Below are 25,654 nucleotides of genomic sequence, written 5' to 3'. Positions count from 1 at the left end.
AGCTTACAAATTAGGAAATCTTTAATATTTAAAAAATGAAGGGAGATAGGTATAGGAAACCCTAACAAGAATTAAAAGCTAAATAAATTTTCTACGCGATAGACTAGTAAGATACAGGTTATTCCATTTAAAATAAGTAAGTTATTACAGCTTGAATTTGTTAATAGAACAATCTAATATTTTGACCACCCTGTAAAAAGATAGGCATAGGAAACCCTAATACAAATTGAAATCTAAGTAAATTTTCTACGCGATAGACTAGTAAGATACAGGGTGTTCCATTTAAAATAAGTAAGTTATTACAGTTTGAATTTGTTAATAGAACAATCTCATATTTTGACCACCCTGTAAGAAACTTTGTTGCAATAAGCATCTGTTAAAGTATGCTAAATAGTCTATTATTAAGATCCAAGAAAGAATTTGTTACTGATTCTTAGATTCGTAGATATTTATTTTTTTCTAAAACCTCATATTTTTAGAAAAATCGAAATTAATTAAAACACCCTGTATTTAAGTATAGGGAATCTGTATGAAAGTATAGTTTATTTTTTAAGGTCAATTCAATAATGTCATCAGATATAGGGCATTCCATAAGAAAAAATATAACTTTGATATACCACTCTTTTTTGGAGCACCCTGTATAATTCACATTATTTTTAGATTGTAGTATTATAGGCCCTGTATATTTCTGTGAAGAAATTTCTTTTAAATATTAAGTGGTTTTCCGTACAGAGACCGAGGCGGATAAGATGAACCACCCTGTATATTATGTAATTTTAGTTAAAATAGGATTTGCTTAACTATATTTTGAGCTACGAGTGGATAAAAATACGAAATGTACGAAATATTTAAGTATAATCTTGCCTAATGATTTCTTCGCATTTTTGTTTATTCTGTAGTTGTTCGTTAGTAAAGATGTTGTTAAAGCAACTGTATACAAATTATACCAGTGAAGTTAATTCTTTTCAGAAGAAAGAATTCTTTTCATTCCTACGCATTTTCTCCCATATATTCGTCCTTCCATAATTGTGTATAAAAGAGAGTATTTATCATTTCGAAGTATGTCCCCAGGTATGATGTTTTTCTTATTTTAACTGTCTTCGGAAATGTTAGATGGATTTCACTGTATCCAAAGAATCTTTGATGTAATTATTGTAATTTTAGCCACATTTAGAATGCATCTAATGACTAGTAGGCTGGTACGAAAAAAGTCAAGTTGATAATCCCGTATCGCTATAGTGCGGAAAAGTTGCGATTGCTAATTACAAGAAAAACTAAACAAACATTATTAAAATCGGACTTTTTAATCGGAAAAAAAAAATGAAATTTTACCTTTTTCTCGGAAATTTTTATTTATCCTCCATGTACGTTTTATTTATCGCTATACTAAAATTTATTTACAGTTTAAATGATTGAGTAATAAAACAATAGTTTTACGCATCTAACGAATATCTTCCGATCCCGCAAGGTCAATCAAAATCTATAAAAATTGAAATTTTCGATGATTTTGATGTATTAAAAAAATTTAGTTATCTCATTTTTCTCCTACATTGTGAAGTTTTTCACTTGTGTATATATTGTATGACAATACTTAAACAACTCAGAACTCACAACGAGGAGGTGGTTGCACTTCTAACTCCACACACACCCTTCTTTCCAATCAACCAATGAGTGTGATTTTTTACATTATTTACATAGTAAATTTTTTTTCATGTTTGTATCCAGCATTTAAACGTCAACTTTGTATTGTGATTTGGTGGTACAATCTGGCAGCATGGACCTTGATTTAAGTGTTGCCCTTATCAATCCATCTCTTGATTGGGGCCCACATACCTACATTAGACCAGGGATGACCAACTTAATCGGACTCGAGATCCACTGTCTGCCTTTCTAATTCTCTGCGATCTAATGACTAGGAATTTTCGTAATATTTGGGACGGCAATAGGTAGGTAGGTAGATAACTTTTTCTTGCCATCGATCGACTGACCTAGGGGTCGCGATCGACGGGTTGGCCTCCCCTACATTAGACGATGCTTCCGTGACCAACTTTAGGCACCGCTCATCAGCTTGCGTGTGTCAGGGATAGTTTTGTACATTCCAGTCAGGTATGTCGCCCGATGTAATGCAAGAACTTATATCTTTATTTGACACTTCGAAGAAGTGGTGGAGAAGATAGTTTTGCAACAGTCTGCAATAGTTTTGCAACATTATATTCCAGTCTATTATTTCAGTTTAGTCCCGTGCTTCAAAATTTCAAGAAGTAGGGAGAAAGGAAACATATTAGAGAGCTAGGGCTAAGGAGAGTGTTAAAAGCCGGATAGACTAAAGCCAAGGTCAAACGTATTAGAAATTTCATCCCTCCTACTTTAAATTTTGAAGCACAGGACTACACTGAAATATTAGATTGGAATGTTGCAAAACTATCTTCTCCATCAGTTCTTCGAAGCGTTTCAAATGAAGATATAAGTTCCTACATTATATCAGGCAACATGCCAGACTGGAATGTACAAAACCATCCCTGCCATACGCAAGCTGTCTAGCAGTACGTAGAGTTGGTCACGGAAGTATAGTCTAATGTATGTGGGACCCAATCAAGAGATGGATTCATCAAGGCAACACTTAAATCAAGGTCCATGCTACCAGAGTTTACCATCAAATCAAAATTCGTGCCACCAAATCAAAATTTTACATTATTTACTATGTAAATAATGTAAAAAACACACTCATAGGTTGTATGGAGAGAAGGGTGTGGGTGGAGTAAAAAGTGCAAGCACCTTCTCGTTGTGATTTCTGGGTCGTTTAAATATTATTATTCAATATCAAAACAAGCAAAGAGCTTCACAATGTAACAGAAAAATGAGATAACTAAATGTTTTTTAATTTATCAAAATCATCAACAATTTCAAATTTTTAGAGATTTTGATTGACCTTGCGGGATCGGAAGATATTCGTTAAATGCGTAAAACTATTGTTTTTATTACTCAACCATGCAAACTGTAAATAAATTTTACTATAGCGATAAACAAAATGTAGAGGGAGAATAAATAAAAATTTCCGAAACAAAGGTAAAATTTCATTTTTTCATAATTTTTAGGCCCGTTGCGGGATCGGAAGATAAAGTCCGATTTGAATCATTTTTGTTTTGTTTTTCTTGTAATTACCAATCGCAACTTTTCCGCACTATAGCGATACTGGATTGTCAACTTCACTTTTTTCGCACCACCCTAATGACTACCCCATATAGCAGCTGCGCTCATTTCGTTTCAACTTCTCGTTCTACTTTATTGTCGTGGGTGATTATTGGTCCTAGATATTTAAATTCTTTAACTACCTCGAAGGTGGTATATTTTGCCTTATTGCTAAGGCTCAGAACCAAATGGATATGAATATTTGGAGGTAACTTAAACACATATACGATCAGAAAAACGAATATAATACATAAAATAAGGAAAAGAAGATTATAACACAAAATAAGCGAAAATCAAGACCAAATATTTAAGACAATAATGAAAAGCTTCTTACTGTATAGTTCATAGACGGGTGACAAATAAAAGAATGGAAAACAGAATAAATGAAATGAAAATTATGTTTTGGAGAAAAAAAATGCAAATTAGTACTAATAAACAACGTAAGAAATGAACGAATTAGAAAAGTAATGAATGTGGAGGAGACAGTAAAAGACGAAATGAGAGAAACGAAAATTACTCTGGCATAGATATACGCGAACGATGGACGGAACAAGAATACCGTTGAGAACTTGGAAATGGAAATAAAATTGAAGGAGGAAAAGAGAAGATCCTAGATTACAGTGGAGCTGACTAATGAAAACAACAATAGAAAAAAGAGACCTCACTGAGGAAGACATATACGACAAGAAGAAATGGCGGTTGGGATGATGTAAATGGCAAACAGAATATAATATGTTGTTCTGAAGCTATTTTCTTGTGGCATTTTTATAATCAAGTATATTCAAATGGGAAATAAGCCACAATTTTATCTAAAAATGATTTTATTAATGTTTCGACGCCCAAGTCGGGTGTCGTTGTCAAAATACAAAATAATACTAAATAAACAAAAATGTTGTTGCTTAGTAAAAAATTCTTCTAATAATTTATTTAATCTGACTCATTTATATTGGCAATTCAGACACGTATTATACATTTTAAAGTAGACGACTTTAAAATGATATTGCCAATATTGATGAGCTGCGTTCCTGGGACGACTTTACTAAAAGATAGTTCATTCGATTACATGAAATCAATCCCAACTCAAGAATATCCGTCACAAAAAATCATAGCATGTGATCTGTCTTTAAAAAGACAACCAAATGCAACGGTGGCACTGAAATTCTCGCGTTAGAGATTTCATAGTAAATCACGAGGGAAAACCAGGAAAAACCTCGTGATACTATCCTGACATCGTAAGTATTTGGGTTTACATTTAGTTTACTCTCAAAACTAATACCAAACTCTGACTTGATATTTTAAATTTTAAATAATACTAAAATAGATTAAAAAGGGTTCAAGGCAGGTTTTGTTTATATTCGATTCAGAGTTGGACTACCATCTCCATATAGCAACTATTTCAGCATCCTTATGCATCATCAGTGAAGATTATGCAGTCACAACTCTGAAGGGAATATAAACATTCTGCCTCTTTTAAGGCAAAACATCGCGATGCAATGAACCAACCTTTTGAGACGCAAATCAGCGACATCTCTCATATTACGAGGAAAACAACGAAAAGCCCCAGATACAAAGTTTACTACTTTTTAAACAATTAGAATAATTGAAATAATTATTCACGGATTTTACAATATATAATCACGTAGAGACGACAAAAATAGGAGAAAGCAAATAGAGGACACTTAGGCCACGCATTTACCTTCTCTTCGTCTAGGAAAAGGACCGAAAGACAGTTTCTAAATACTCAAAAACTGAGTAAAATGAAAAAGATTAAAAAGGGTTCAAGGCAGGTTTTGTTTATATTCGATTCAGAGTTGGACTACCATCTCCATATAGCAACTATTTCAGCATTCTTATGCATCATCAGTGAAGATTATGCAGTCACAACTCTGAAGGGAATATAAACATTCTGCCTCTTTTAAGGCAAAACATCGCGATGCAATGAACCCACCTTTTGAGACGCAAATCAGCGACATCTCTCGTATTACGAGGAAAACAACGAAAAGCCCCAGATACAAAGTTTACTACTTTTTAAACAATTAGAATAATTGAAATAAAAATATAATAAACAATATTTTAAATCTAAGACTTTTCGTTAATAAACTGCTTTCTGGCTGCATCCCATATCTCCGGATTTTACAATATATAATCACGTAGAGACGACAAAAATAGGAGAAAGCAAATAGAGGACACTTAGGCCACGCATTTACCTTCTCTTCGTCTAGGAAAAGGACCGAAAGACAGTTTCTAAATACTCAAAAACTGAGTAAAATGAAAAAGATTAAAAAGGGTTCAAGGCAGGTTTTGTTTATATTCGATTCAGAGTTGGACTACCATCTCCATATAGCAACTATTTCAGCATCCTTATGCATCATCAGTGAAGATTATGCAGTCACAACTCTGAAGGGAATATAAACATTCTGCCTCTTTTAAGGCAAAACATCGCGATGCAATGAACCCACCTATACCCACAAATACTAAACCCACTAATACTAAAATACTAAATATGTACTAACTCGATATGTTACTGATTTACTAATTGTGGTATTTTCTTTCTATTGACTTCTTCCTTTAATATGGGTAACCACATCCTACTGCATTCTACCGAGGAATTTGCGACACAATTGGTTTCATTTAACATAATTAGAGCCGCCTCTTTGATTTTTCTCATTTTTAGATAAAATTGTGGCTTATTTCCCATTTGAATATACTTGATTAGAATATAATATGTAAAGACATAAATAAGTAAGTAGATACTCTATTCATCTAGATAATTTTTTCGAGCCAAAATATATGGAGTTCCAAGTCAACAGTTAAACAATTAGATTACTGGACTCGTGGTCGAAATTATTTTTCACTCATTTCATCATTCCCCGTTAGAGGACAGTCTAACCACACTCCGCTGCAAATATTTTATTATTTGCAGTTCTTCTTCGTTTCGTTATGGTTTAATTCAGTCTTTTTGTAAAGCCTCTTTGACAAGGAATAGATTCCGAAACATCCGGTGTCAGAGGATGGCAAGAGACTCGAATTGAATCAAAACGAAAACGATTATTTTCTTTTTGTTATACCTTACTCTTACTCGGTTTTAGATTACAAAATGACCACGTTTCAGTAAAGTAATCTGCGACGCATTATTGGAGTGTTCTCCTAGCGGCGCCGCTTGGTACTGTGTGCCTCGGTTAACAGATTACTTGATTCGTGGTCGAAATTATTTTTCACTCATTTCATCATTCCCCGTTAGAGGACAGTCTAACCACACTCCGCTGCAAATATTTTAATATCTGCAGTTCTTCTTCGTTTCGTTATGGTTCAATTTAGTCTTCTTGTAAAGTCTCTTTGACAAGGAATAGATTCCGAAACATCCGGTGTCAGAGGATGGCAAGAGACTCGAATTGAATCAAAACGAAAACGATTATTTTCTTTTTGTTATACCTTACTCGGTTTTAGATTACAAAATGACCACGTTTTAGTAAAGTAATCTGCGACGCATTATTGGAATGTTCTCCTAGCGGCCCTAGGTACTACTAGCGGTTCTTGGTACTACTGTACCTCGCTTAACAGATTACTGGATCGTGTGGTCGAAATTATTTTTCACTCAGTTAAATAATTGCTTTAGCAATAAATAAATATAAATATGGCAAAAAATTCATTTTGGAAACTTAAAACACATAGTGTTCATAACCTGTCAGATATTTTCATTTTTCTATGTAAAAATATCGAAGACTTAATTACTAATTGCATTAAAATTAAAAACCAATATTTCTTGTTTTGGTTTAATATTAGTTAAGGAAAAACAAATGGTTCAATTTCAGAAATGTATTTGTTGATTATAAGATTCAAAAGTATTCTCTAAATGAAATCTTTAGTATAGATCTAAACAAAAAAAAGTTTTTAATTTTTGTGTAAGGGTCATTCCATTTCAAATCACTCAATTTTGGAGCAAAAAAAATTTTGGACCTCCGATTTGTCTGAAAATTGGTATATAGCTTCTGCGGGACGTAAAAATAAGATATTTAAGGTCAAAAAATCTTCTTCTTCTTTTTTTTCAAAATGTTATTTTATGCGATTTTACAGTGATTTGGTGTTTATTTATACAAATTTGCATTTTCTATCGTAAAGTATCAATGAAAAACATAATATTTTAATAGAAGAGACTCAAGAGTGTCATTATATGGCATTATAACAAGTTACTTTGATCCAAAACAAGCTTTTGATCAAATTTTATAGTGTAGAAAACGTTAAAATACCGTTTTTACGTTTTTCTCCATTCCCAAAATACATCATAATCGATTTGGCTGAAAATTTGCCCACAGATAGACAAAACATAGGACTTTAAGTGGTGAAAAGGATTTGAATTATATTACAATACCAAAAAAGTTACATGCAATAATATAGTCAAAAATATAGGCGTCTACTATAAGTAAAATTAACTCGAAAATATCGACCTCACCACAAAAATTGTTAAAAAGAAATTGTAATAATTGTAAATACGATTTATTTGGAAAAATTTCAGTTCCTACCATTTTTGTCGAAAAGTTAAAAATGGCGGAGATATTGAGCAAAACAGGTTCTCCTTTAAAATCAAGATGGCGGCTAACGTAACGGAGGAATTCATTCGAGATTTTAAATCTAGGCTACTATTGACTCCCCTAAAGATCAGAAAAATAAAATTTTGGCCATCTCAGCATTCAAGGTCAAATGCTATCCCGACTGGACTAATATATACTTTTGGGTCTGATATTACTGCATGTAACTTTTTTGGTATTGTAATATAATTCAAATCCTTCTAACCACTTAAAGTCCTATCTTTTGGCTATCTGTGGGCAAATTTTCAGCCAAATCGATGATGATGTATTTTGGGAATGGAGGAAAATGTAAAAAACGGTATTTTAACGTTTTTTACACTATTAAATTTGATCAAAAACTTGTTTTTATTCAAAATAACTTGTTATAATGCCATATAATGACATTTTTGAGTCCTTTCTATTAAAATATTATGTTTTTCATTGATACTTTACAACAGAAAATGCAAATTTGTTTAAATAAACACCAAATCACTGTAAAATCGCATAAAATAACATTTTGAGAAAAAAAGAAGAAGATTTTTTGACCTTAAATATCTTAAATTTACGTCCCACAGAAGCTATATACCAATTTTCAGACAAATCAGATATCCAAAATTTTTTGCCTGAGTGATTTGACATGGAATGTACCGTAAAAATGACGTCAAAATTTTATTATTTTTTTTTTATAATATCCTAATATATTTTCATTTTATTGTGAGCACAAGATCATACTCACTAAACAAAATGCTGTGGAAAAGATTTTATACAATGAGATTCTAGCAAAAAATGGTTTCTATGATTATTTCATTCATAGGAGATTCTGACCAATAGAAAGCTACAGAAATCTGAATTAAATCGATAATTTTTGATAATCTCCCGTCGTTAAGTATATTACGTCAGATGCCCTTCGTTGCTACGAAAAAATACATTCAGTGACATTAATGGCAATTAATGTTTTAAAAATTATAAAAGTGATGACTTTCAATCGTCAAATATTTATAAAAACTGTGTGTTTAATGGTACTTACATAAATAAATTACAATAAAATTTTGGTTTTGAACAGTTTTATTCATGAAATAATCGCACTCGACCTCTGAAATTCATATAGAATTTTTGCTCTCGTGACACTTTGACATACTTTCACTCGCCTTCGGCTCGTGAAATTAAAACTGTCAAAGTGTCACTCGGGAGAAATTCAATAATTTCAGAGCTCTTGTGCAATTACTACTGAAAACTACAGTTCTTTGGAATTTATAATATCTAATCATATATATCTCATGTAATGGAATATGATTAAATATCGTACTACATATTTGCCAATATATATTGTTATATTTCTATTTGATATGAAAATTAAATTTTGATAATTATAAATAAAATTCAATTTAATATAAAATATTTTCAATTTTCTCAACCACGGGCATATAAATTTAGAACAACCTGTATACAACAAATTGTTATATTTAATTTTAAGAAGTGATTAAATAAGACTCAAGTGAAATCGATAATAGGTCATTATCGTTGTTCGCGGAAGGTTCGATCATTAGCCGATGCTAAATAAGATTTAGTGGAAGTAGATAATAGATCATTAAATTTTGTAATTAGTAGAAAGTAATTTTAGAATGGGAATTAACTATTTTTCTTTTGAAATCCATTAAGCATATTTAGAAAGATTAAAAATTGGTTTTGAGGAATACTGCGAATGAGAGTTGGTGGTGGAAGTTTGATTTGTGAATCTGGAAGGGATATTTAGAAAGTAGGGGAATGAATGACAAATAGAGATCAGAATGTTTTGAGCTGTCGAGAAGTGAAGTCCAGTAGTAGACGGTAGTGTACGGAGAGTGAGAAAGCCGGTGTAGTTCCGTGAGTGTGGAGTATCTATCGTGGAACGAGAGGTAGGCCAGGTTGAGAGTAAAAGAACCTCCTTGAGCCAAGAGTTCCCGGTAGCTGATTGCAGTTTCGAAAAAGGTAGAACACAGCATCACGACAGAAGCAGGAAACGAGAGCTATACGAGCTAGTTTCAGAGGAGAACATTACTGGAAGCCAGGACGAGGTTTTGATTGCAGCCAAGGATAGCAGGAAACGGGTCTTGTGTGAAGACATTCTCAGTTCACCAGAAAAAGGTCAGTCTCATTTGTTTGGACATGAATGTATGGGTTTTTCGTATTAAATACCACATTTAAAATTGAAGAAACATAATCAATAATATCAGAAAAGCTTCATCAAACTTAAATAGAATTGTTGCTAATAAATCAAAATAGTTAAATGTTAATAAAAACTTTCAATTGGAAACCAAAAGGAAATAAGATTCCCATGTGTAAATGTTATGTTTAAGAATAATAAGATATAGCAAATATTAAGCATTGATTGCCATTTAAATAAAATAAACAATATTTTGATTACAATTGTAACCCATATGTGTTATTATTTTACTCTTTTCTTTCCTATCCCGATTAGGAACCATTGAGAAATACTTAGAAGCCACGTATGTAAGTAATTAATTTTATAAAAAGCCCTGAGATTGAAAACATATTGATATGTGATCTGGTAAATTAATTAGATTATTATTAATGCATTGATTAAATTAAATGACATATAAAAATATTATCTCATATCAATAATCAAGATCACATCAACTGTCGTCCAACGTGGAAAGCATTGTAAAGTATTTCTAGTGGCAAATTTGAAGGATAGAAAGAGTAAAGCCGGTATTTGAAAATTTATATGCCTGTGGTAAAAAGTGAGATACTTACATTTGATAACATAAAATTTTAGATCTCTTTAGGTACAAATTTTACATAACTGATTTAATATTTTATTTTTACGATATTTACATTTGATATATTTATTGACAATTTATAATATTTGGGTGAGAAAAAGTCGTCTTGGTAACATACTAGTAAAATTTCATATTTGGCGGGGACAATACTTCTTGAAAACAAATGTCTGTGACAAGAAGCCAAAGCAAGGACAACAAAAAACAAAAAGAACATTCAGACCAAGAAGATATTTTAGACAAGACAATCATGGCATCAGAACAGCAAGAATTATCAGGAATAGATAAACTATTACAACTGATGCAACTCCAGTCACAAAAAATGGATGAAGCAAAAAGGACAATGGATAAAAATCAGGAGGAAACAAAACTAGCAATGGATGAAGCAAAAAGGACAATGGATAAAAATCAGGAAGAAACATCAAAGAAAATGGATAAAGTGGATCAAAAAATGGATGACAATCAAAAGGAAACAAAACAAGCAATAGAAGAGAACAATAAGAAAATAGAGGAACGCATAGAAAAGTATGAAAAGGAAATAAAAGGATGTTTGACAACAATGAAAAACGAGATAGAACAGCAAGAAATGAAAATTAAAGATCACATGCAAGAACAAGAAATTAGAATGAAGGACCACATGAAAGAACAAGAAATGATAATTCAAAACAAAATGGAGGAGTTAACGAATGGCCAGAAAAAGGAACTAGAAAATTTGGAAAATAAGTTAGAAAATGCTATTCAAGTAGACAGAGAAGAAGTGGAAAAAAGAATCACAGAAATAGAAAAACAAGTCACCGAAAACAGGACGCAACAGAATGTCGGAGAAAGAAGAGAAATGGTTATACATAGCACAGATGACGTGAAGATAAGGTTTGGCGGGGATGTAAGAAGATTACACCCAGTGCCGTTCATAAATAGCCTGAAAAAGAAAATACAGCACATCGGAAATTTCGAAACAGCAAAAGAAACTATCAGAAATCATCTAAAATATGAAGCAAGCCTATGGTTCGATTGCAAAGAAGAAGAATTTGACAGTTGGCAACAATTTGAACAAAAGTTTTTGAATTATTTCTGGGGAAAAGTCCAACAATTGGAAATTAACAAGGAATTGCAAAATGGGAAATACAATGATAGGATGGGTATATCAGAAAGGACATATGCATTACAAATTTACTATAACGCAAAACATTTACAATATAATTACTCATCGGAACAATTAGTCGAACTGATTGCAAGACATTTCGAAGAAACGCTGGAAGACCATATCACATTGCAAAACTACAAAGACATAGATAGTTTATGCCAATTCCTACAAATAAGAGAATCACGTTTACGAGAAAGAAAATCAAGAAGGTCGCGAGAAGATTACAGGCTCCGAGAAACACAGGATTACAGAGATAGAAATCAAAATAGGAGGGACTATACAAGACGAGAATTTAATCCCAGAAGGGAAAACGAAAATAGAGACAACGGAAGAGGAAATTATGAACAAAGAAATAGGCAATGGAATGAGGACAGAAATCGAGAATACCAGAATAGAAACACCACACTCGCAAATCAAGAAAACAGAAATAATGGTAGACAAAATGAACAGGGATATCGAGAAAACCGAAACAGATCCGACAGACCAAGAGAAAATAGAAGAGAAGTAAATAATACCCAGACAGATGAATATGACGGAGAGAGACATTATGACGAAAATATAAACTACGATGAGCAACCGGCGTTTTTTTCACGACGGCGCTCACTAAAAACCAAAAATCAAACAGGAATCTTTTGTAACCCCAAGGAGTTTATTAAATTGGCAAGAAACAACGAAAAGAAAAATGGAGTTAATTTAAAATTTGTGGATGGATTTATCAACGAGAAACCAATTAAAATTATGATAGGCACTGGATCAGAAATAACATTGGTCAACAGAAAACTAATAGAAGAAGTTAACTTAACAAATTTAATTTACAAAATACCTAGGGTAAATTTAGTGGGCGCAAACAAACGGACATTGGCAACTATAAATGAAGGCATACGAGTAATGGTACGAATGGGTAAGAAGATGTATGCACTACAATGTGTAATAATGCCAAACATGTCACATGACATGATAGTAGGAGTTGACGAATTGGCAGAAAAACATGTAGTGATAGATTTTAAAAATAATACGATGAATCTAACAGAAGAAAAAGAAGAAGAACAGGACAAGGAACAGGAGAAACAAAATACGGACGAATCAGGTAAAGAACAAACAGTGGAAATGAATTTGGCAACGAAGCAAGGACAAAGAAGAAAAGGGAGAAAAAGTCAGAAAAAGACAAAAGAAAATGAAACCTGTGGCTCCTCAAAAGAAGAGTTGAGCCCAGAAGAAGAAAAATTGATAGTATCAAAAGCAAAAGAAAACTGGGATTCCTCAAAAGAAGAGATGAGCTCAGGAGAAGAAGAAATAAAGCTAACAAATGAAAGCGAAAAAGATATGATCGAAACAGTGGCATTTGAAGAGGAGGCATATGAAAACGAGGATGCAGAATACACGGTAAAAGTATGTGAAAAATCTGAGGAAAAAGACAGAAGATTGATATGGGAAAAAGGGAAAGACAACATAATAGCCGACACTCTAACACAGGATGAGGACACTGAAAATAAGGAAACAATTACTCTACAGGTGGGACTAATTAGAGTAATACAAGAAGACGGGGTATAAGACGTAGATTAAAGTAAGGAAATATACAGGGAGTTGGTTTTGCCTCGAGAAAATTTATTTAAAAATGCAGATAAATTTTATCGAATACAAGGCGGGGATTTGTTATATTTCTATTTGATATGAAAATTAAATTTTGATAATTATAAATAAAATTCAATTTAATATAAAATATTTTCAATTTTCTCAACCACGGGCATATAAATTTAGAACAACCTGTAAACAACAAATTGTTATATTTAATTTTAAGAAGTGATTAAATAAGACTCAAGTGAAATCGATAATAGGTCATTATCGTTGTTCGCGGAAGGTTCGATCATTAGCCGATGCTAAATAAGACTTAGTGGAAGTAGATAATAGATCATTAAATTTTGTAATTAGTAGAAAGTAATTTTAGAATGGGAATTAACTATTTTTCTTTTGAAATCCATTAAGCATATTTAGAAAGATTAAAAATTGGTTTTGAGGAATACTGCGAATGAGAGTTGGTGGTGGAAGTTTGATTTGTGAATCTGGAAGGGATATTTAGAAAGTAGGGGAATGAATGACAAATAGAGATCAGAATGTTTTGAGCTGTAGAGAAGTGAAGTCCAGTAGTAGACGGTAGTGTACGGAGAGTGAGAAAGCCGGTGTAGTTCCGTGAGTGTGGAGTATCTATCGTGGAACGAGAGGTAGGCCAGGTTGAGAGTAAAAGAACCTCCTTGAGCCAAGAGTTCCCGGTAGCTGATTGCAGTTTCGAAAAAGGTAGAACACAGCATCACGACAGAAGCAGGAAACGAGAGCTATACGAGCTAGTTTCAGAGGAGAACATTACTGGAAGCCAGGACGAGGTTTTGATTGCAGCCAAGGATAGCAGGAAACGGGTCTTGTGTGAAGACATTCTCAGTTCACCAGAAAAAGGTCAGTCTCATTTGTTTGGACATGAATGTATGGGTTTTTCGTATTAAATACCACATTTAAAATTGAAGAAACATAATCAATAATATCAGAAAAGCTTCATCAAACTTAAATAGAATTGTTGCTAATAAATCAAAATAGTTAAATGTTAATAAAAACTTTCAATTGGAAACCAAAAGGAAATAAGATTCCCATGTGTAAATGTTATGTTTAAGAATAATAAGATATAGCAAATATTAAGCATTGATTGCCATTTAAATAAAATAAACAATATTTTGATTACAATTGTAACCCATATGTGTTATTATTTTACTCTTTTCTTTCCTATCCCGATTAGGAACCATTGAGAAATACTTAGAAGCCACGTATGTAAGTAATTAATTTTATAAAAAGCCCTGAGATTGAAAACATATTGATATGTGATCTGGTAAATTAATGAGATTATTATTAATGCATTGATTAAATTAAATGACATATAAAAATATTATCTCATATCAATAATCAAGATCACATCAATATGTAATACTTTTTATATTCTATACTCTACAGTAGTCCGTCCTGCCTTGACTTTACAAGGGTATAGAAAACATAGGCAATGCCTATGCTTATTATTTTTTTTCTCCTTGTGAAAGTTTTTAGCGCAGTGATACCGATTTTATCAAAAATAATTTGTAATCGAGCATTTAGGCTATTGATTATGTTCAAAATAAGAGAGCTAAAAGGAGCTACAACGTTAACGGGATTTTATTGTCTCATATGGTCAACGTAACTCTAAATTTGAAAAACCGCGGAGTGCTACCATTTAAATGGGTGCGTTTTTGAGAAAGGGGTGAATTAGTCCCTAGGCACAGTGTGAATTAGGGTGAGTTCTATGCACTTTTGGTACAAACACGTCTACAGGAAAATTGTTCCAGGTTAAATTGACTAGATATCAAAATATCACATTGTAAATTAAAAAAAAAATTTTTTTTTACAAAAATATACTCAAAATAAAGCAAAAAAAACCCGAAAGAAAGCAATTTTGTTTTTTGCCCCACAATTTTTTTCCACAGAGATATAGGTATAGGCATTGCTTCAGCTAAAAATAACTTCCATCCTTTCTCTTTAAAATAACGTTTGGTAGAAGTCTCTAGGATTTATAGTTTCCCAAATTGGATTTTTCAAAATTTGCCGCTCACAGCATTTTTGGGCCATTTTCCCCATTATTTCGCAAATATTTGTTACTTTTTTCTACGCATTTCTAGGAATATGCAATTGTACAGTTAGTAGGAAGAGAAGTCAATTACCTTTAAAATGGTCTATTGTGTATGGTTGTACGACTATTTTTAAGCAAGTTACAAGGATTTATACTTTTAATGATTTTTGATATTTTTTATGATTATTTTTAAATTTTTCATTATGACTTTTTTCTTTTACATTTAAGTATATGCATTGTGAAATAAAAAAAACATATTTTCTTTACAAAATGGTGTACTGCAAAAAATTTTAGGACTGTTTTTAAACAAAATTTGAAAATTTGAAAAAAAATTCTAAAATTTTTTATTATTTTCAATTAGAAGAATATGGCTGCATATTATGATATAATTTTTAATTACAAATAACTTTTCTTAACCTTTAACTACACGCGCTGGCGTATTTTGTACGCCAGATATAAAAATTCTACTGCAAATATATTTAAAAATTTAATTTTTTGCTTTACAATTTGGTTTTAGTTTCGTTATAATCGGCGTTCTGGGAAGATCCTAATTTACAGTTTATTATTTGTTGTTTTCGGTGGTGGACAATATGCGCCACGATTATATTAATATAAGTAGTAATATAAGTACATACTTCAATTGTTTTTTAGTCATTATGGCACAAAATATATGTTTCTTTATAAAAAATATTTTTTCTCCTGTAAAAAGTCACATCTCAAAAAAATTTTTATTAGCAATTTTATTTATCCTGGAATCAAGTTATTCCATGATTCCAGTTATAAATCCCAATTGGCTTACTGAGAAGGAACTCCAAGTATTCACTGATGCCGAATAAGGTTTATAACAAACAACTAAGTGTATTTAAAAAAAAAAAAAATAAACAAATCCGCTCTATTTTCTTGTGGCGTATAAAGTACGCCACGCGTGGAGTTATGTCATAACTTGATGCGCGGGTAGTTAAAGGTTAATAACACTTTTCGATATTGTGAATTATAAAAGTACTTTGCTCTTGAGCGAAATTCATATTTTTTAACATACCTCGTACACTATTGATAAAATTTTATATCTGATGACTGCATCTTAGATTTTAGACTATGCAGAGCATTTTATAAAGAATAAATTTTTTTCATAAAGTTAATAATAAAAAAGTTTTCCATATGGTTCCAACTTAGTCGGACCTATTCCATTTGTATATGTCACATTTTGAAAATACATATCTTGTTTACAAATAGTCCTAGAATTTTTTGCAATACACCATTTTAAAGTAAGGAACATAAGCTTTTTTATTGCACAATGTATATACCTAAATATACAATAAAAAAAGTTATAATGAGAAATTTAAAAATAATCGTAAAATATATCAAAAATTATTAAAAGTATAAAACCTTGAAAAACCATATCATACTTAAAAATAGTTATACAGCATTCTACGAGAGACCATTTTAAAGGTAATTGACTTCTCTTTCTATTAAATGTAACATTGCATATGCCTAAAGCTGCGTAGAAATAACTTACACAACAATGTTTGCGAAGTAACAAGGAAAATGTCACAAATGTCAAATGTCAAATACAAAATCGCTCTGAGTGATGAATTCTGAAAAATAATATTTTTTAAACTATAAACTACAGAGACTTCTACCATACGCCATTTTAAAGAGAAAAGATGGAAGTTTTTTTTACTGTGGAGCAATGCCTATACCTACATCCCCGTGAAAAAAAGTTATGGGGAAAAAACAAAATTGCTCTCGTTCGTGATTTTTTCTTGCTTTTCTTTTGAATGTATTTTTGTAAAAAAAAATTTTTTGACTTTAAAATGTGGATACTTCGATAATAAATTTAATCTCGAACAATTTTCCTGTAGACGTCTTTGCACCAAAAGTGCATAGAACTCACCCTAATTCGCTCTGGCCTAGGGACTAATTCAACCCTTTCTCAAAACTCATCCGTTTAAATGGTAGCACTCCGCGTTTTTTTTTCATATTAGAGGTCCATTGACTATATGAAACAATAAAACCCCGTTAACGTTGTAGTTCCTTCCTGAAATACAGAATCAATAGCCTAATTAGAGAGATTAAATTAAAACTGGTTTAGAAAGAAAGAGGAAAAGTGTTAAAGTGACTTTTTAATAATATATTGTTATTATGGAACGCTTAAAATTTTGAACATCTTTAACAACAAAATACTTGGATCACAGAATAGGATTATCCTGATGTATTCTCAGTTTGGATCTTCCACAAATAATACAAAATAAATAACTTTTTATTAAGTTCACGTCTTAAATCAATTATTTATCAAATACACTATATATCAATATTATTTTTTCCGCAAATCGCCAGGAAATTTTGACATTCCTGTCAAAATTTCTTGAAGAAAAAGTCAGGACTTCCTTACTGTAAGGAAATGTCATTTCCTTACTGTAAGGAAATGATATTTCCGTACAGTTGTTAGTGTTCTATTTATAAGCGTCAAGTTTGACAATTCAACCTCAATACGTTTCCATAGTAACCCAAGTAATTTTATTAGGAATTTCAAAGCACCATTTATTTGGGAATAAAATTATCGCGTTTTTTTTAAATCAATCAATATCTGTCGAATTTTAAACGATTTGCGGAAAAATAGTATGTTTACCTCGTAGGAAAAGCCACATTCCTGGACTCTGTGTTGCTAAGACTCGGCTTGCGCCTCGACTTAGCAATCTTCACAGTCGTCCAGGAATGTTAAGCTTTTCCTACCCGGTAAACAATGTACTATTAATCAACAACTCAAGATATTCCCGATGCCATGTCAAATATTTAAAATTGTCACTGATTGTCACTGTCTGACTGACAGTATGCTGACTATATTCTATTCGACTGAGTGCGTTGTATGATAAAGATAGATTTGGAAATATGACCACGGACATTGTGTTAATTTTGTTCAAATCCTGAAAAAACCAATAAATATTTTTGAAAAATTTAAACGCAGAATGAAAGACTATATTATTACCGAGGGCCGAAAGTCCCTTAGAATAAATAAAAAGTTTATTTTGAATGAGATATTTCAAATTAAATATCACACTAAATTTTCTCTTAGTTTTTCTCCCCTGTAACTTATTAAAATAAACATTATAGAAGTTCTCAGGGACTTTTGGCCCTCGTCAATAACGTAGTCTTTCATTCTGCGTTTAAATTTTTTAAAAATACTTATTAGTTTTCTCAGAATTCGAAAAAATGAATCCCCATTTGAATAGCATTGCAGCCGAAAATACGTACCCATCCTCTTAAGCTACTTGTGTGTGGTATATTTTTCAAGACAATAAAAAAGGCATCCTTTGTTTGTTTGCAAGTATATTTTTTTGATAGTTATGTATGGGATATTTTTTGAGAGTCATTTCAATTTTTACTAAAAATTTACCTTAATTTTTTACTTAAACAAATAAATTAAAACATTTTATTACTGTCGGGTATCACTCTCAATATGATTCCAACCTCTACTTCTTCTAAATTAATGTGCAAATTTTTATTGTTTTAATACACTACTTGTTGCATTTTTAGGCAGCTATTTGTATTAAAGCGACGTTATCATTCCCTTCTAGAAAATTTGTTTTATGATTAAATTTTGTTTATATTCCTTAGTCTCCAAATAATTTCATAAAGAGATACTTCACATGTATTTTATATATATTTTTTTATAAATATGTAGGAATACTGATATCTTACCTTCAGTAGGATCCAGCCTTTTCGCTCGCCTCCCGTGTTTTGAGTTATTATGTACAAACATATTGTCAGATATGGCTAAGAGAGGTCCATCTACAGCTACTTGCGTTGATATCACAACCTAAAAATTAAATAATAAAAGTTTAATAAGGTATGAATGATATATAGTCCGTTCTTTAACGGTAAAATATTGCAAAACCTCTAAATTTTAAAGAACCGCTTGGATTGACATGAAATTTGGCATACAAATAGCTAACAAATCAAAGAAAAAAAATGATATTGTGCCGATATGTGCTTTGCCCTGGGGGTGCTTTTCACCCCCTCTCGGGTGTGAAAAAATATTCGTCCAAAGAAAGTCAGGAAATGGATAAACTGGCTAATTTTAAGTAACTTTTGTTCTATAGAGTTTTTTCACTAAGTCAATAGTTTTCGAGTTATTTGGCAGTGAATATGTTCATTTTTTCAACAAAATAACCACGCTATTAGACGGTTTCTCGCAAATAACTCAAATAGTAAGTATTTTGTCGAAAAAACATTCTTAGCAAAAATATAGCCTGTAAAAAATTAAAAAAAATGGTGTATACATAACGTCTCTACACCTAGTAGAAGCAGAGTTATAGCTAATGAGAAATAGGTTCATATTCGTCAAATTCCAAATGGAATACTTTAACGTGAAATAACCAAAAATGAAGCACATTTCTGGGAAAACTCATTACAATTTATTTAAAGTGATTAAAAAAGCTTCATTTTTGTTTTATAAAAAAAAATTCTAACATCAAAATTAAACAAGTTACGCTCAAAATAAAGTTAGTCCCTTTTGGTTTTGGTAAAAAAATCGAGAAAATCATCCCCTAATTAGTATCTTAAATGAACTTAATCGCTACGACTTCACAAGTTTCTTGACTCGTGTATATATTGTTTATATGATCTGTAAGTTTCATCGGTTCAAAGTCCTTACTATTGAAAGGGCTGTAGTTAAAAGGGGTTGAATGAGTCACTGATCATGAATGTATGCAAATTTAGAAACACCAAATCTTAATCAATTTTTGTCTAACAGAAAAACAAAAAAATACATGATATTCAGAAAAGCAAATCTGACTTTTTTTGTTTTTCGAGATTTTTGGTATCTCTAACAATTTTTAAGTTATTTTGAAAAAAAGCATACTTTTCAAAATTTAAATTTTTAAAAATTTTACTTTGAAACCAAATTTTTTCAAAAATAAGCACTTTGAATCGATGAAACTTACAGATCATATAAACACAATATAAGTAAAATAATTTGTGGAGCGGTAATGATTAATTTCATTTAAGTTGCTAATTAGGGGTTGGTCTTCCCGATTTTTTTTTTGCAAAAACAAAAGGGACCAACTTTATTTTGAGCGTAACTTGCTTAAGTTTAATGCTAGAAACTTTTTGTAAAAACAAAAATAAAGATTTTTTTAAACACTTTAAAAAAGTTATAATGGGTTTTCCCCAAAAAGTGCTTAATTTTTTCGATATTTCACGTCGAAATATTCTATTTGAAATTTGGTGAATATGAATCTATTTTTCATTGGCTATAACTCTAGTTCTACGAGATCCAGAGACCTAACGCGTACACCATTTTTTTTACTTTTTTATAGGCTATATTTTTGCTAAGAACGTTTTTTTTTCGACAAAATACTTACTTTTTGAGTTATTTGCGAAAAACCGTCTAAAAATGTGGTTATTTTGTTGAAAAATGAACATATTCACTCGCAAATAACTCGAAAAGTGTTGACTTGGCGAAAAAGCTCTATAGAACAAAAGTTACTCAAAATTAGTTAGTTTACCCATTTCCGGACTTATTTTGGACATATATTTTTCACCCCCAAAAGGGGGTGAAAGTCACCCCCAGGGCAAAAGCACACATCGGCACAATATCACTTTTTTTCTTTGACATGTAAGCTATACGCATGCCAAATTTCATGTCAATCCAAGCGGTTTTTTAAAATTTAGAGCAAAAACCGTGAAAGAATGGACTAATACATTGGTATGAGTAATATTTTTTTATTTATTCTAGTATAGTAGGTACTTAAAATATTAATTTTATATTTGAACAACCACAGAAGAGCAGTTTAAAAAGAAAAAAATCTCAAGAAGGCCAACCAAATAAATAAGTATCCAAGGAAAAGTTTCCTGTAGCTGGCTGTATATCATTAATTACAAGTAAAATATAATAAAAAATTTTTGGCTCGGTAAAAGGTATATTAGTTTAAAAAGCCCCTGTAGGGCTATAAACATAGAAACAAAACGTTTTCGCTTTGTAACAAGAGCATCATCAGTGTTACAAGAACATGGTGAGCCAACCAAAAAATACAAAGGTCGAAGCCTTTCAAAAACAGACATAAAGTCTTATATAGATGCCAACATCTGCCCCAGATTCGCTTTTGAAGTCTCATCTCTTAGTTACCTGTCACCTGTTGTAACATAATGACCTAATGTTACCTATTGACCCACTTACCACGTGTGAGAGTCATATGTTGTTCTAGGGCCGTAGCCACAGGAATTTTATCCATCCGTTGGATTTTGCCATGTTGGCATTTATATAAGACTTTTAGTCTGTTTTTGAAAGGCCTTGATCTTTCTATTTTTTGATTGGCTCACCATGTTCTTGTAACACTTGTTTCTATGTTTGTAGCCCTTTGTTTGGAGCGAAAACGTTTTGTTTCTATGTTTGTAGCCAGGTGCGGATACAGAGAGGTCAAGAGGTCCATGGACCCCCCTATTGTATTTAGTCAATAAGTAGGTATTGTTTTTATTAGATATTTATGATTTTTTTCTGTCAACCAGAGTTCAATATTCTTTTGATACCATAGGTATCTGAGATGACTGAATTTTATCCTTAGAGTAAGTGTGAGTCGTATGGCTAAATCTGGACAATAAAATATTTGCAGTACGTCTGACCCCCCCCCCCCATTATGAATTTCTAGATCCGCGCCTGTGTGTAGCCTTATAGGGGCTTTTAAACTAATATACCTTTTACTAAGCCAAAAAATTTTTTATCAAATTTTACTTAAAATAAATAAGTATTGTGTACACAAATTCACGGCCATCTAAATTTGGGTACTGCTTATTATGTGAAATTCTATATAAAGTGATGAGTGAAAAACCGGCAAAATAATGCAAAAGATGACAAGAGATAAAACTAGTAGAGGTGGGAAATTATCTTACCACTATTGATAGTTTCCACCTTTTTGAAGTTAGCTTAGAAGCTAGTTGACTTCAGTCATAATTATACGTATGACGTCAAACATTATCATTTTTTTAATTTCGCATACAGTAAAAACTGCTTGAAGACAATAAGTCAAATGCAAATAAAAACAGTTTAGTTAGTAGTAATTTTTTAACCAAAATAAATTATATTGACCAAGAATAATTTCTACTATCATTTGAGACGTTGCATACACTCTCGTCAAGATGACATCGGAAATTAAAATAAAATATTTTTCGACGTCCTACGTATAATTATGACATGCTAACTACTTACTAAAGCTACGTATAAAAACGAGCTTTATCTCGTTCTACCTCACAACTTAATAGTTTTCCATCTTTTGCGTTATTTGCCGGTTTTTATCACACTCATTACTATTATTACCCCATTCCTTTTGACTATAATGCACTTTGTGTTTTACTTAAGGGCGTAGGCGCAAAATTTTGCTCCGAGTATTTTAAATGCATTATTTTTTTTAAAATCCCGAAAAAACTAGTATCTTTGAAAAATTTAAATGCAGGATGAAAGATTGCATTATTACCGAGGGCCAAAAGTCCCTGAAAACTTCTATAATGTTTATTTTAATAAGTTACAGTGGTGAAAAAAAATAAAAGAGAATTTAGTGTGATTTTTCATTGAAAATATCTCATTCAAAAGAACTTTTTGGTTATTCTAATATTTCTAATGGACTTTTTTGGCTCTTGGTAATAATATATTCTTTCATTCTGCGTTTAAATTTTTCAAAAATTCTTTTTAGTTTTCTCAGGATTCGAAAAAAATTAATGAACTTAAAAATCATTGGAACGAAATTTTGCGCCTACGCTCTTAAAGCATTAATTTAATACCAACGTTACTGTCGTTACTTATTTTGGTAAATCTGGCAAATATTAATTTCTGTTTATTTTGTTTTAAGATCAATTATAAATGAAATTTATTAGTTTATCCGAAACCGGGTTACGTGTAATTGATTCAGATTTAAAATTTAATTTTACCATCTTGTCTTAAGAATTCATTTCGACCCTAAAACAGAGCGCCTTTGCCCTTAGAAGTACTTCTTAATAATTCACGTTTGCAAAATTGCTCACATTTGCCTACCCCGAACGAGATCAGGGAAATAGATGTGACTTTATCCACCATTGTTATTCGTTTTTAGTTCTTATATACGTGCTCGATCTTATTCCTCGTATGAAAATAAAAATCTTCCCTGTTTCTCCGTTTCGCTGGTAAATCTAGAGGTGTATGGAAATTGAAATAAATATCTACCCGCTTCGGTCGACTCACTTCGTCTCCAGGACCGGGCTTATACAGACCTTTCGTAACCAAAAAATATTTTAGTATTTTATTTATTTACACAACTCAACATCTTACGTGTACGCTCTATACACGGTGATAAAGGGTGATTCAGTGAAACGTACAATTTGGCAACGCTGCTGACGAAAAAATAGAGGAGCCACGGGCCTGCGACGTAAACATTGTGAATCTAAATTGTGGGAAGTTAAGTTAGCATATCATAAAGCCGGGTACACATATGCGAGACTAACTGTTCGCGAACTTCTCGCGTACACTTGTGCGAAGGTTATATAAATGATTCATTTAATTAATAATTTGGGTATTAATTACATTACGTGCCTCAGGTTACTTATCTCTTTTAAGTCAGGAAGGAACACTGAACACGTCATTCACACAATCTCGATGCGACAACACGTACAGACAATATCGCTGCGTACGATGTCCATATTGAACTGCGAATATCCTTTTTGTTCATGTCAAAAAACGACTGGTCGTGGTTCTTGACGATCGGCGAACTAACAGCTCGTAAGCGGTTCGTCCCGCCGTAAAAATTATGCGAATATAGCGAAAAGTTCGGCTCGCATAGCATCTGATGACAGAAACGTTGCTACCAAGTGATAAATCGTTACTCCTGAAAAGTGACTTCATCATGACGAACGCTGATACCAAGGTGTGTTTACTTTTGCCCTGTTGATTGGTTGTTAATTATTCAAAAGCTATGTATTTAGTATTTCGCGCTTATTGAATAAAATATATGTTGTTTTTCTCGCATTGCCCATGTGCTCTACTTATATCATGTGTAGATCATAAATTATGCCCATTTTCTCTTATATCTGATATGCACAGCATTATTCTTTGCAAACCATCTAAGGAGCCGTCCATTAATCACGTGATGTTTTTTTGGATTTTTAACCCCCCTCCCCATTGGTGATACATGGTGAGGTTTAAGACTACCCCCTATATCACATGTATTTTTAGTATGTACAAAAAATACAAAAAATCTATATGAAAATCTATATAAATCTATATAAATCTATATAAAAAATATGTATAAAATACGCGTGTCATCTAATTAAAAAAAAATCAAAGAATACAATAATAACGTTTAGAGGTAGAGAGAAAGGTTGCAGGTTGTTTTTGACTGGCATAAAAATAATGAAAGAAATTTGTAAAACATTTTTTTACTAAAGTAGTATTATTAATAAATACTCCTTTATTGCCACTGTAATGCCACTTTTCGGTTAAGTATCGTGCATTTTCCGAAAAAATAAATACACGTGATATATTACTACACCCCTCCCCTATTGTGATGTTTCGTGATTTTTTATGGAACCCTCCTCCCCTCTTTCGAGCCTCACGTGATTAATGGACAGCTCCTAAGCTACCTGCAAAAATTACTGCATGATCGACACATCTAATATTGTTTAGACATACTACATATATGTTTGCCATCGTCTTGTTAAGACGCGTGGAATAGTACATCGCTTGTTTTATATCGGCGACTTGAAAGCAGCACTTAGAGTTGCAACTCTGAAACCAGGAGTCCGAGGTCAAAGGACATCGCACACATCTTATGGAAAATATAATGTCACTGAAATTCAATAAAATTTATATGAATATATTCGTTTCAATTTAACGATCAATTCTTATCATTGCGCCAACTCTTAATTTTTTCAATAATAAGAGCAGAAATTGATATAAATCAATCTGAAATCAAATGGGTAGGTACATAAGTTAGAGAGAGATAAAATATTTTAAAATACCCAAATTATAGTTAGTTCATAAATTTTCTCGAGCTCTTAAGCATCTTATTATAATAGTTTCACTAATCCGCTTAGGCCCAGCGGGGTTTAAGCTGTTTTGAATAGCACCCAGAGCAATAGTGATTATAACTGACACGTTTATAGACTCCAAAAATGTGATTTCGATAAACTTTAATTGCAATTTGCGCCGTAATTAATCATAATTAAGAGTTGGCGCAATGATAAGAATTGACAGTTAATTTAAAACGAATCTATTCGTATAAATTTTATTGAATTTGAGTGACATTATATTTTCCATAAGATGTGTGCGATGTCCTTTCTCACCTTGAAGACCATCTTTGGGTTGGGAGCTTTCATT

At 31.9% G+C, this 25,654-nt stretch overlaps 1 protein-coding gene and 1 long non-coding RNA gene across 3 annotated transcripts in view; one reads left to right on the top strand and one right to left on the bottom strand.

Moving 5' to 3' along the window:
* The window catches only part of LOC114334432 (transcription factor collier), a 511,411-nt gene that overhangs the window by 56,586 nt on the left and 429,171 nt on the right, over positions 1–25,654 (bottom strand). For both annotated transcript variants that reach the window (XM_050656378.1, XM_050656379.1), the window contains exon 9: positions 19,015–19,132. In XM_050656378.1, coding sequence (XP_050512335.1) covers positions 19,015–19,132 — 118 coding nt within the window. The remainder of the gene's footprint in view (positions 1–19,014; positions 19,133–25,654) is intronic.
* The window catches only part of LOC126888272 (uncharacterized), a 242,031-nt gene that overhangs the window by 37,723 nt on the left and 178,654 nt on the right, over positions 1–25,654 (top strand). The window lies entirely within an intron of this gene.

The sequence above is a fragment of the Diabrotica virgifera genome, chromosome 7 (genome assembly GCF_917563875.1).
Source record: "Diabrotica virgifera virgifera chromosome 7, PGI_DIABVI_V3a".
NCBI lineage: Eukaryota > Metazoa > Arthropoda > Insecta > Coleoptera > Chrysomelidae > Diabrotica > Diabrotica virgifera.
Note: the sequence above shows the minus strand (reverse complement) of the source record. Positions and strands in the feature narration are given on the sequence as shown.